At 37.5% G+C, this 14,164-nt stretch overlaps 1 protein-coding gene across 1 annotated transcript in view; it reads left to right on the top strand.

Annotated features, from left to right (window-relative positions):
- LOC140729194 (coiled-coil domain-containing protein 171-like) overlaps window positions 1–13,475 on the top strand; it is a 417,526-nt gene extending 404,051 nt beyond the window's left edge. The window contains exon 25 of the mRNA XM_073048682.1: window positions 11,630–13,475. Coding sequence (XP_072904783.1) covers window positions 11,630–11,875 — 246 coding nt within the window. The 3' untranslated portion in view covers window positions 11,876–13,475. The remainder of the gene's footprint in view (window positions 1–11,629) is intronic.
- Window positions 13,476–14,164: the final 689 nt, after the last annotated feature.

Genomic DNA, 14,164 nt, shown 5'->3' with positions numbered 1-14,164 from the left:
ATATTTAAAAATGGTTTGATTACTTTGAATTTCGCACTTTGATGATGTATTAAATTAGAATAGCAATTTTTGCCGAGGTCTATGTATAGAGAGAAAAACAGATGATTTGTACTTGATACATCTTTTTCTGTTCACCACTAGCAGGCAGAAGCAAGGTAGTTAAACCGCTTGCTCTGCGTGAACAGTCCGAGGGCAGACAGGCGCCTTGCACCTTGACCACCTATTATGAAGCTCTTTGCTACAATGTCATGTGAAAGCGAGTTAATTGGGTGAAGCTGTAGAGCATGTTAGAGGCATGGTAAAGGGTTGCTCACTGACAGTTGAGTGTCAGTGAGAGCCAGTCAAGTGTGGCTGAGGAGACAGAGGCCTGTCACAAACTTCATGTGGACTACAGTGCTGTTAGAGAGCTGAAATGTGGTTTTGTGTCAGAATTTAGCCTTATTGCATGCAGACACCTCGGCTTTCACACTATATGTGTCAACTCTTGTTACCTTATTTCTTTTGTTCAGTGTTCTTGCATTTAAATTATTGGACAAAGCATTTCAGTGTTAGGTATAAACAAGGTATGAGATCACATGCTACCAAGTGGAATATGGATGTAGTTCTTTTTTTTATCCTAAAAGTTGGAAATGTCATCAATTCATAAGATGAAACAATAATGAATAAATACTTAAAATTATCCTTATAATATATTGTACTGCTGTTGCAAAGCAATAAATTTCACGACATGTATCAGTGACAGTAAACCTGATTCTGAGGCAGATTCTGATATAGTAATCAGAGTAGAATATAGTTAAGCAATTTCCTTGAATTTAATTATTTAATTGAACTATCCCATTGTTATGTTTGAAGAGATCAGTAGCTATTCCTCACTTTGCTGCTACATCTATATTCATGGGTATTATTAGAGATATTTTCTTTCTGGAAATGTATTGTGAGATTTTAGATATGCACATTAAAGAAAAGAAGAACTAAGCCTAATTCTTAAGTAATAAAAAGTTTGATTCAGACAAAAAAAACTAGTTGTGTTTACAATGCTGATATTGCTTGCATAATTGTTAAGACTAATCTGAAGTGATAAATTTTATCTGTTAAAACATGTTCATTAGCCAGGAATTTAAAATTTTCTGTAACGGAAATGCTGACAATCTGAGTGTCAGATAGTGAAAAGTCCTTAAATCTTGTAATTTTCTAACTACAAAAATGCTGTACAAAGCAAATTATATATCTACATGAAAAGAACTTGGAAAAATATATCTAATAACAATTTAATAACCTTGGAAGTAATATACCAATTTAATATTTTAGCAGCTCTAATAATATAGAAAGACTGTTGAACAACGTGGCACGAAAAGCTAAGGAACAGGCAGCTGGTTGAAGCTGGAAGAAATACCTTCATTGAATCTGAAGAAACTTTACAATTCAATTTGCAGTGAAGTTTGACACTTTCTAAATTTATGCACACATGCATTAGTCTAAAGACAATTCCTACTGAGCAAGATTTAATTATGTTTGTGGTGATAAATGATTTGTCTGGCTGTAATACACCCTTTGCTATTTTCAAAACATTGCAGAGAATTCTCTGTTTTGGAAACATTGCAGAGAAATCTGGTAAAGGAAGATTTGTTGGTAATCCAATCTTTTCCAGTCAGACATTCTGTCTTTTAGTAAAATGGTTTCAAGCAACAAGTATGAATTTCTGAATATGTATAGGATCCAGATCCATCCTATTAATATGAATACAGATGCAATTAATATGAATGCATACACAATTAATATGAATGCATAAACAATTAATATGAAGGTGTGCACAATTAATATGAATATATACGCAATTCATATGAATATATACACAATATGAATGCATATAAAAACACTGTTATTGACATTTGCAAGATTCCACAGCATGAGGTCCTCAAATGATGTCAAAATATGATGTAGTTGCAGGTATTTACCCAAAAACATAGGCAGACTGTCCATGCATTGCTGGTTTACAACACAGTGGCACTACTGATGAATCTCAGGGTTGTATATGGTGACATACTGTGTATGTATTTTGGTAATAAAACTTACTTCGAACTTTGATAATGCAACTGTCTCACAGTTCTCGCAACCTAGGTTTAATTTTGATCTCTAGCGCTGTCTGCGAGGAGTTTGCATGTTCACCAGTGACTGCATAAATTTCCAAGAAGTACTCTGGATTACCCTTGTGTCCTAAAAATATGCTGATTAGTATGCTAAGTAACAGTGGGGTTTGTTATCAAAAGTATGAGTGAAGAATTTACTAGAAAAGAAATAGAGATAGGGGACTGATAGGATTGTTCTAAGGACTGACATAGAGTCAAATGGTCTCATCTTACATCACAAAGGAAGTTTTTTCAGGCTCTAAATAGCATTGGTATAGCACAAACATATCCTTATGTAGCTTATACTTGATAATTGAGAAATAAAATACAGAGCGAAGGGAAAGTTTTACAGTACTTTAATAGTTTGAATCATAGTTCAGGATTCATCTGGTCAACAGATAATGATAGTACTCCTCACTGTAATATGTAACCTCTTGAGTAAATTTATTTCTGACATTGTGTAACAATTAATCACATTTCAAATGTATTAACTCTTAATTGAAGTTGTGATGATTTGCTTTTTATTGAAAGTTGTAGGCTAGTCAGTTCATCAATTTTGCACTGGTTGAAAAGTACTGTCCATCCTAATCCCACTTTCTAACATCCAGTTTGTAGGCCTGTGGATCATGGTTTTTCAAGCACACGTCCAGTGCAGTTTAATGTGTTGAGCTATTGGTTCCTCTCAAACAGTTACGGGTATTTCCAGACCCCACAACCCTTTTTTTTCACCTCTCCACTTATCTTTCTACTAATCACTTTATATTTATTCTCCATAGATATTGACCCCATTACTAGGTGTAAAACTACCGATGTTTTCTTTCAATCATAATTTTATACATCTCAGTTAGGGCATTTTCTTCTATTCTTCTCTAAGGGCAGCCCAACCTATCATGTGTTGTGGTAACCACAACTATTGCTGAACTTGGTGTTGCATGTAGTTCTAGCACAAACTCCCTGCTCTTCTGCTCTTTACCAAAGCTAACAAAAGAAGCCATCTCTTTAGCTTTTTAACTACCTAATTGACCTGACCTAACTTTAGGGTTCTGTAAACAGACACCTTAACAACCTTCTGTTCATCTACATCACACAGTTAGTGTCATTTATTTGTATTCCCTTGCCTAATTGTGCCTCCCTAACTGCATTAGCTCAGACAGTTCTGGATTGAATTTCAAGTGCCATTTTTCTGCCTAACTGACCAAACCATCTATATCTTCCTCCTATTTAAAGCATTTCACCTAACTGTCAACCACATAGCCATTTTTTGTATTGGTATCTCTTGAATAATTATCAGAGAATTACATGTTATAACACTTGAATTAGTTTGATGTGTTTATTAAAATCTGCTATCTATGTTATTTATATTATAATTTCATTTATTGCAGAACCATATATGTGCAAACATTGTAAAATGATTCTCAGTAGGAACTTTTGTTTGGAATCCTTTTCAATTGTCAGATTTATTTATATATTAATTATATAATCAATATTTAATTTATGAATTGCTTTGTAGGCCATAAGTTCCTGTCTTAAAAGTGAAGATTGATTTCTGTTGAATTTTACATAATTTTATATTGTTGAACTACTTTTAAAATATCTCATTAAAAATAATCATGTAACAGAAATAAGTAGTATTTTTGTTTCCAAAAGACCATAAGGCATAGGAGCAGAATTAGGCCATTTGATTCATCGAGTCTGCTCTGCCATTTCATCATGGCAGATGCATTTCCCTCTCAACACCATTTTTGGCCTTCTCCCCATAACATTTCAGGCTCTGAGTAATCAAGAACCTATCAACCTCCACGCTGTGTCCTGGCCTCCACAGCTGCCTGGGACGATGTATTTATAGATTCACCACCCTCTGGCTTGACAAATTCCTCCTCGTCTCCATTCTAAATGGACATCCCTCTATTCTGGGGCTGTGCCCTGTGGTCCTAGACTCCCCCACTATAGGAAACATCCTCTCCACTTGCACTCTATGTTGGTCTTTCATCAATTGATAGGTTTCAAAGAGATCATCCCTCATTCTTCTAAATCCAGCGAGTAAAGGTCCAGAACCATCAATCACTCCTCAGATTATAAGCCTTTCATTCCTGCAATCATTCTCATGAACCTCCTCTGATCTCTATCCAATGTTAGCACACCCTTTTCTTAAATAAGGGGCGCATAAATGCTCACAATACTCCAAGTGAGGCCTCACCAGTGCCTTATAAACCCTCAGCATTACACCTTTACTTTTATATTCTAGTCTTCTCAAAATAAATGAACCTTCCCATAATCTGTCCAATTCCATCTGCAGCCTCCCTGCTTCCTCAACACTACCTACCCCTCCACTTATCTTCGTATCATCTGCACACTTGGCCACACACCCATCAATTCTGTCATCCAAATCATTGACATATAACGTAAAAATAATTAGTCCCAACACTGACCCCTGCAGAAGACAACTAGTCACCGACAGCCAATCAGAAAAGGCTCCCTTTATTCCCTCTCTTTGTCCCCTGCCAATTAGCCAATGCTCTATCCATGCTGGTATCTTTCCTGTAATGCCACGGGCTCTTAACTTGTTAAGCAGCCTCATGTGTGATGCCTTCTGAAAATCAAAGAAAGCAACATCCACCAATTCTCATTTGTCTGTACTGCTTGTTACTTACTCAAAGAATTCTAATAGACATAGCAAGAAGATTTTCTATTAAGGAATACCTGCTGTCTTTGGCCTGTTTTACCATGTGTCTCCAAATACCCTGAAAACACATATTGGATCGACTCCAACCACTTAGGTCAGGATAGCTAGCTCATAATTTTCTTTCTTCTGCCTTCCTCTCTTCTTGAAGAGTGAAATGATATTTGCTATTTTCCAGTTCTCCTGAACCATTCCAGAATCTGGTGATTCTTGAAAGATCATTGCCAATGCCACCACAATCTCTTCAGCCACCTCTTTCAGAACCCTGGGGTGTAGTTCATCTAGTCCAGTTGACTTAACTACCTTCAGACCTTTCAGTTATACTTCCGTCCGCTGACATTCTCAAACATCCAGTACACTGTTAGTGTCTTCCACAGTGAAGATTGATGAAAAATACTTATTCAGTTCAGCTGTCATTTCCTTGTCCCCCATTACTACCTCTCCAGAATTATTTTCCAGCAGTCCAATACCTACTCTCACCACTCTTTTACTCGTCATATATCTGAAAAGCTTCTAGTATCCTCTTTGATATTGTTGGCTAACTTACCTTCTTCCCTTAATCTTTCTCCCGATGGCGTTTTTAGTTGCCTTCTATTTGTTTTTGAAAGTTTCCTAATGTCGTAACTTCTCACTAATTTTTGCTCTAGTATGTGCCTTCGCTTTTGGATTGATGTTGGCTTTGACTTCCCTTGGTGCTACGGTTGCAACATCCTACTTCTTCTTTGGGATGTACGTATCCTGCGCCTTCTGAATTACTCCCAGAAACTCCAGCCAGTACTACTCTGCCATCGTCACTGCTGGTGTCACTTCTCTATCAACTTTGGCCAGCTCCCCTCTCATGCCTCTGTAATTCTCCTTACTCTATTATAAAACTGATATATCTGACTGTAGCTTCTCCCTCTCAAACTGCAAGGTGAATTCTATCATATGATCACTGTTACCTAAGGGTTCCTTTTCCTTAAGCTCTCCAATCAATTCCGGTTCATTACACAAAACCCAATCCAGAATAGCTGATCCCCTCATAGGCTCAAGCACAAGTTGTTCTAAAAAGCTTTCCTGTAGACAGTTTACAAATTCTCTCTCTCGTGATCCAGCTCCAACCTGATTTTCCCAGTCTGCTTGCATTTGAAATCCCCCATGACTATCATAACATTGCTCTTCTGACATGCCTGTTCTATCTCCCATTGTAATTTGTAGCCCACATCCTGGCTACTGTATCAGGGTCTCCATTAAGTCTGTAAAAGACCCTCCATCAGGGTCGTTTTGCCCTTGCAGTTTCTTAACTCCACCCACAAGGATTCTACATCTTCCAATCCTATGTTACCTCTTTCTCAGGATTTGATGGCTTTTTTTTAACAACAGAACCACATCACCCCTTCAGCCTGTCCTGTCCGTTTGATATAATGTGTATCCTTGGATGTTAAGCTTCCAGCTATAATCTTCCTTCAGCCATGACTCAGTGATCCCCACATCATACCTTCCGATCCCTAACTATGCTACAAGATCATCTAATTTATTCCGTATACTGCATGCATTCATTTATAAAACCTTCACCCTTTTCGATTTTGTTCCTCCTTTGATACTCCCATTTATCACACTGATAGCACTCTCTCTCCATTTCCCAACCCCCTGCCAAGATATTCTCTGTCACTGTTTTCTGTGAAGAGGACATTATGTTACAGAGTAACACACTCAAATGCTGTAGGAACTCCATAGGTCAGGTAGCATTTATGGAAAGGAATAAAGAATTGCTCTTTCTGGCCGAGGCCCTTCATCAGAACTGGAAAGGAAGGAGAGGGGAAGGAGTACAAGTTACAAGGTGATAGGTGAAGCCAACTGAGGGGGAAAGGGATGAAATGAGAAGTGGGGGGGGTGATAAGTGGAAAAGGGAAAGAGCTGAAGAAGAATGAATCTGATAGGAGAGGAGAGTGGACCATGGGAGAAAGGGAAGGAGGAAGGACACCAGGGGGAGGTGATGGGTGGGAAAGGTAAAGGGCTGAAGAAGAATGAATCTGATAGGAGAGGAGAGTGGACCATGGGAGAAAGGAAAGGAGGAGGGGCACCAGAGGTATTGGTCTTTTAGTCTTAACTAGTATCAGGAGCTGCTCCTTCAGCCTGAGTGTGGCATCACCTTGGCCATGGACCAATGTATCAGAATGGGAATGGGAATTGGAATTAAAATAGCTGGCTGCTGAGAAATCCTGCTTGTGAAAATGCTCGACAAAGCAGACCCCCAACCTACGTGTAGAGGAAGTTTCACCAGGAGCACCAGATAGAGTAGGTGACCCCGAAAGACACTCAGGTGAAGCATTGCCTCACCTGAAAGGACCATTTTGGGCCCCGAAAGGAGATAAGGGAGGAAGTGAACGGACAGGTGTTGCACTTCTTCCACTTGCAGGGATAAGCGCCAGGAGGGAGATCAGTGCAGAAGGAATTAATTATGTACTTAATTGTGACCTAATTGTGTATTAAGTTGCACGTAGAATCAGATGAAGTGAATATGATTCTTAATGACAACATTCTTCAAAATTAAATATAGTTAACATTGTTTCTTTCTCTATGTGAAAAATTATGTAGTAATGACATAATTTATGATAAAAATAATCTGTGGAGTTTTCTTAAAACAGGCCCAATTGCCAGAAATATGATAATTATTATCATTTGTTCAACAGTATAAATATTTAAACATTCAACAATTCACAGCACAGGTTGATATTCTCACTGTATGGGACACATCTTGTAGTCACTATTTAAGCCAGGTCCATATTTATTTAATTTACACATTACCTACAGGTTAACCCACCACTGTGTTAACGGCCACTTGATTTGGATTTCATCCTTACAGAGTTCACAAATCATTACCCAGAAATCTGAGATATGAAATTAAATACACTCTTGCAGAATTTATGTGAGAGAAAGTAAATCATTCATTTTTTTTCAATTTGCATTATGGAAACTTATGATACTGACCACTTTCATGAAAGAAAACTCTCATAAGGGAATTGCTTGTACAGTCACTTCAAACTACTTCCAGTGGGCAACAGGAAATTCAACCAGTGATCAACTCTAATCTATTTATTGCTCAGCAAATGGTCAGTATTTATTCCCCATCTCTAATTTCCCTTGTGAAGATATTGCGAGTGGCCTTTTTGAACCAAAGTAGTTATTCTGGTAAAAGTACTCCTACTGCAATATTAGTTAGGGTGTCTGTGAATTTAAACCCACCAGTGATGTGGGACATCAGTGGGGAGGTAATTAATTATGTGTTTAATTGTGTATTCAGTTACACCTAGAATCAGATGAAGTGAATATGATTCTTAATGACAAAATTCTTCAAAGCTAAATATACATATTTAACATTGTTTCTTGCTACATACGATGAGGGAATGGGAATATATTGCCAAGTCAGGAAGCTATGTGCTTTTGAAAATCAAAGTGTGAATGTCGGGACATTGAAACAAAAATAGAAAATGCTGGGAGAACACAGAATGTCAGGCAGCATCTGTGGAAAGAGAAACAATCAATGGCTTGTTCTGGGAAAGTGGAGCCTGCATGTGATAGTGTTCCAGAGTGCCTGAAATCCTTGTTCTTCAAAGTGAGAAGTTGCAGGCTTGGGGGACTGTGTGGGAATGGTCTAGGCCAGTAACTGAGTGTGTGTTGTAGACTGTATCCACTGCAGCTACAATGGATTGTGGTACAGGGAATGAATGTTTAGGATGGGGTATTGATCAAGCAGGCTGCTTTGTTCAGAATTGTTCCTTAATCATTGGGTTGTTGGAACTGTAAATGATGGGTCTGCTGTTGCAGTAATTGAAGAAAATTCAACGTTTTAGAATTTGAAATCTTACAAATGTTTACTATTTCAAGTTCTGCAAATTAATATTTTGTTGAATGCAGAAAGTACTGAAATATTTACAAGGTTTTGGCATTGTGTTAAGTAGTCATTCAGCACAGAAATAGGCCATTCAGCCCACAGTGTCTGCAATGATCAGTAAGCATTCTACTGCACTCATTTTTTCCTTTCACATCTTCAAGACCCTGCCGATTTCTCCTGCCACCCATTTACACTGTGGCAGTTTACAATTAATGTGTGATCTTATCAACCTGAACATCTTTGGGAAGTGAAAGGAAACCTGAGCACCTGAGAAACCCATGTGAAAGTGAAAATTCCACACAGATGGTACCAGAGTTCAGCATCACTGGATATTTGAGACAGTAGCTTGAATCGCTGTGTAGCTGTGCTCCTTTGAGCAAAGGACATTTCAACATTTCTTCGTATTAGGAGCCCGATTCTGCAATTAGTAGAACATTGAAATCTTAATCATTTTAATTATAATTATTGTCTGGAATTCTTGCACATTGTTGAACTTGATAGAAAATTTTATGTAAAGAATGATAGGAGATTAAACTAATTACTGGCAACAAATATAATAAGTACGGTCTGTAGAAATCCTTTATGCTTCTTGACATGGAAAATGAAGAGGGCAAAAGAATTCTAAATCTGAATTTTCAAATGATTTGGAGTATGTCTATCATTCAGTGGTTCAGATTCAAGCTACCTTCTACAGCAGGTAAATACCTATGACATGCTTTTTATCAAAGTGTGCATTATTGTGCCTCTAAAATTATACTGGCATAAAATTGACAACAGTTATTCCAGAGATATGGTGTACAAATCTGGAGGTGATAGAGTCTGGTTTTGTAATTTGCTACAACAAAATGGCAGGAACATTTTTTAAAGGTTGTTAAACTTTGAAGAATGCTGCAATTAAAGCAATGCCATAAGAAGGAAAAGTCTTATTTAAAATAATCTCCTCACTCAAGTTATTTTAGGAAACAAGCCCAAAAGAATAGAAGTGATCAACAATTGTTTTTAAATTACTTACATTAAAATTGCTCGAGCTACCTCTCTCAAGATGAAATCTGGTTAATTCTCAGTGAACAGTGATATCAACTGGAAGCTCAGTGATTTTGTTGTGATGGAAAACCTCACCAGGGAGGCTTAAAAATATACTGTGAGTTTAAGTACTGCTGCAGCAGACAAATGTGAAAGTATATTCTCAAGTTAACAGTTCTTTTATTAGGTTTATTATCTTTCATTTAGCATAGTTTGAGTAAAACATAGTTTTCCAGCACCTCCTGGAAATGGTTTTGTGGACACCAAATTGTACTACTTGGATATCTAAGAAAGGATGCCCAAAGGAGGTTCATGAGAACAATCCCAGAAATGGAAGGTTTAATATATGAGGAGCGTTTGATAGCTCTGAGCCAGTACTTGCCTGAGTTTAGAAGAATTCGGGGGGGGGGGGGGGGGAGGGTGTGGCATCTCATTGAAACCTATCGAATATTGAAAAGCCTAGGTGGAGTGGATATAGAGAGAATGTTTAATGGGGAGTCTAGAACCAGAGGGCACAGCCTCAGAATACAAGGACATTTCTTTAGGACAGAGATGACGAGTAATTTCTTTAGCCAGAGGGTGGTGAATCTGTGGAATTCGTTGTCACACAGGTCTGTAGAGGGCAAGTCATTGGGTATATTTAAAGCATAGGTTGATAGGTTCTTGATTAATTAGATTGTCAAGGTTTATGGTGAGGGAGGAAGGCGGGAAATTGGGGTTGAGAAGGATAATAAATCAGCCACAATAAAATGGTGGGGCAGTATTAGGCTGAATGGCCTAATTCTGCTCCTGTCTTCTAGTCTTATGGTTTTAATGGAAAATTACATTGGAATATTTTTGTATTCTGATAAACTATTGAAAATATATTTGGCAGTAACACGATGTTCAAAAAGATTGTTTTTTGTTGCTATGGAAATACAGGCTTTCAGTGTTAATGGTATAATTTTACAGGTTTTAAGAGTAATGCTGAAGACATTATGAAGCCCTTTTGTTTAAGACACATCCAGCATTTTGGAGGCTAATTTCATGCAACTATATTATGTAGATTGAATACCTCTATGCAAACTTCAGAGAAGTTGTATTGCCTGGTAAAAACCGTACCAGCAGATTAAAAACTTACTCCTTTACTCTAGGTAACACCTCCCACCTTTTTAACATTGATGTTTCTTGTGGGAGATTTCATTTATCTCTTTAAAAAGCTCTAAAACCATTTTAAATGGTCTGATGGTGACTAAAATCCTCGATTAGTTACAGATAATATGTTTTATTTGGTAATTCAAATCAAGATTGATTTTGTCTACACAGATATATTGAGAACATAAATCAAACTTTATTTACCCTTTAACACTATTTCAATTCTAAAATAAAAGGAATGGAGAAACAGTTATTCTTAGTAAATTTCCCAAGGACCAATATAGCTTTGACGAAAGTTTAGCTGAAATTGACCTTACATTAAAGTCAAGGCAGTGCAGGTAGAGAAACAATGTGGAAATTTAACAACACATATTGTTTTTGGTGATTTTACTTCATTTATTGCAATGAAAATCCATTGATTTTTCTCACCACTTCCCACCTTGAAAAGTGATCCGATATGAACACTACTGTAATTTTTACTCTGTTGGAATGTAAATTATGTTTGATAGTCATGTCCTGGACATGCACTGTTTATCGTATTATTAGTTTGTTTATGATTCTGTAAAACTGTTTTCCTTGCAATTTCTATGAACTTTATAAATAACTCCATGCTTTACTGCATTGCTGCAGTCCAACGCACAAAAATACGTGGATACCGATTTTTACACTATGTTCTTTCTCTTCAGTCAGGTGGTCAATATTTTCTAGATTCATACTCATTGTAATATCGCTGTAGTTTGTTATTTTGTTTCTCTAATCTTTTATATGTTCGTTCCCCACCCTTTCATGCAGTTAATTAGGACTCAGTTGGACCAGCCACTTGCTTCCCATTCTGAAATGCTGTTGCTGCAGGAGAAGAGTGTGAGCCAGGACTTTGCACCCCTGCAGGCCGAAATGGACACCTCATACAGCGTTCTGAGAGAGAGGTCAAGGAACAGCAGAGCGCATTCACGTTCCTCAATTTACTCTCTTCATGTTAGTTCAACCACGGAATCCTTGCGAGCAGTGCAGAATGGTTTCTACAGCACGTTTAGATAACAGCTTGGAAGTCTATTTCAATGCATGCCTGAGTTAAGTAAACATCTCTTGTTGAATGGCAGTCATGAGCAATGCTGTATATTCAGGTGATCACCAATGTATTGTGCATATCATTATTATTTGGTTTTAATTTTTTTTATTTTGCATATAACTATTTTAAATGCAAAAAAAAACACATTTAGAGTAGTTTTGCTTAGGTTTAAAATCAATAAGTCATTTTAGTCTCTATCTATCAAAGTTTTTATACATGTCTGTTTTAAATTGGGATACAGCACTTTAATAGGATCGCTAAAGCTATTTGAAGTGTATACCAATGATTCCTGTCATTTCATGGCAGCACTGTCATGGTTCACTGAGCCCCCTCTTCGCTCTTGTCAACCAAACTGAAGACAAGCATTTAGTTGCAAACTTTAAGCAGGTTATGCAGAGTGGAGAGGATGTGACTGGTTCTTCTCATCACAATAATGTCATTCCTGGTCAGTGTGAGATTGCCTCTCTTTGAGTTACATGATGATAGCATTGTGCAGCTGTAGGTACTGAGTTAACAGCTGGATCTGGTCCCTGCAGGCCCCCAGCATCAACCTTTCACCAGAAAGGTGAAACAAATATGCTTGGAGGACTAAAGATGACGTGTATGTGGTGCACAAGGCGAATGCCTGAATCAGTGTCATTATTGCAACTAATCCAATTACTATGCTTTCAAATACTTAAAGTAATTTCTTTGGCCTTGGTGCAAAAGTGAAACAGGATTCTTAAACTGGACTACTGCAGTTAAAATCGTCTCACTGACCACAAGCCCGGTTGTAGCACTCCCAGATTTCACTGCCAGCCTGTTACCAAGTGCAATGTTTCACAGCAGAACAACCTGGTGTCATTCCCTCCATCCTGTATTACAACGTGCCCTTTTTACTCAAGCAATGGAGTATGCCTCCTATTCCCCCTCGACTGAGGGGAAACGTACTGAAACGCAAATTTATACATGAGAGCAAACAAAAAGGTGAATGGAGTAAATCAAGTAAGAAGAATGTAATATTTTTGAAATCCCTAGGTTGATTAACCTTTTTTCCATCAAACGATACCACCTACGAAAAAAAGGTCCAGTGTTAGAACACGAGCAGTTGCCCTGCATTTTCTGCTTTGTAGCACACAGAAGGAAAAAGCGCACGTCAGGCCAAGATGTCAGTGTGTTGACAGCAAGCCCCTGTGACATTTCAGCTCTAAAGAGCAAATGTCTTGCAACCAACTGGTCAAATATCAAATAATAGGTCAGGCAGGAAGAAGCTGAGTGGTAACCACGAGCCGATTTCTGGTAATATATTTGACAAGCTTTTAGGTGCCTGTAATTTATGAAGTGATATTCAGTTGGTCACCAATATATTGTGCCTTGCCTAATGTTTTCAATAAGTTATTTAATACTAACTAAAGCTTTTAGCCCTCAGATGTAAGCACTATTTTTACCAAATGTTTGAGGAGGAATTTGCATCAGTCAAAATGGAATTCTGTGCCAATTTTTAAAAACTTGTTTACAAACTCTTTAAAGAGATGTGGAGTGAAATAATGCTTTTGAAATGATAATAATAAATTCAATTTGCACTCAGAAGGACTATTTTTATCATTCCCCTTAACATCTGCATATTACAATATCATGAAAGTTATTAAAATAATCCAAAACTTATTTATGCACAATATTTAAACATCCAAAAAACTCATTTGATCCACAAAACAGCAATAACCTCCCTGAAACATTGAGTTTAACAATTGTGTAATTTCAGATGCAAGGTAAATTTCAATCTTGCCTTCACAGCTCACTGGATATACGGTGGAAACAGGTAGAAATTGGCAACAACAAGGTCTGAAAATTGTTTCACTCCAGAGACATTTTCAAAATCAACCACTTTACAAGGAGGTCACAGTAAAAATAAACTCACTTTCTGCAGACATCTACAGTAAATGTTGATGACAACCTCTAGTTAGCTTAAGCTAGGGACACATTTACTCTCTACAAGTATAGGGATAACAGTGGATCAAAATTTGACCATTTGTTGTAGTACCCCTGGTGAACATTGATTTGTGAGAAAGAACTGTGGGATCCTATGAACCATGAAGTGATACAATGAGTATTGTTTCCAGCTTCTTCTCTGGCATCTGCTGGAGAACATAAAAGTAGCACTTTCCTTGTTGAATAGCCTTATCCAAATTCCCTGGACTGACTAAGATACCAGAGAGCAAAGGGACTGATAAATTACCAACAGTTCAGAAAATTCCTGCCTTGGGCTGCGAAAGCTCCCA

The sequence above is a fragment of the Hemitrygon akajei genome, chromosome 6 (genome assembly GCF_048418815.1).
Source record: "Hemitrygon akajei chromosome 6, sHemAka1.3, whole genome shotgun sequence".
NCBI lineage: Eukaryota > Metazoa > Chordata > Chondrichthyes > Myliobatiformes > Dasyatidae > Hemitrygon > Hemitrygon akajei.
Note: the sequence above shows the minus strand (reverse complement) of the source record. Positions and strands in the feature narration are given on the sequence as shown.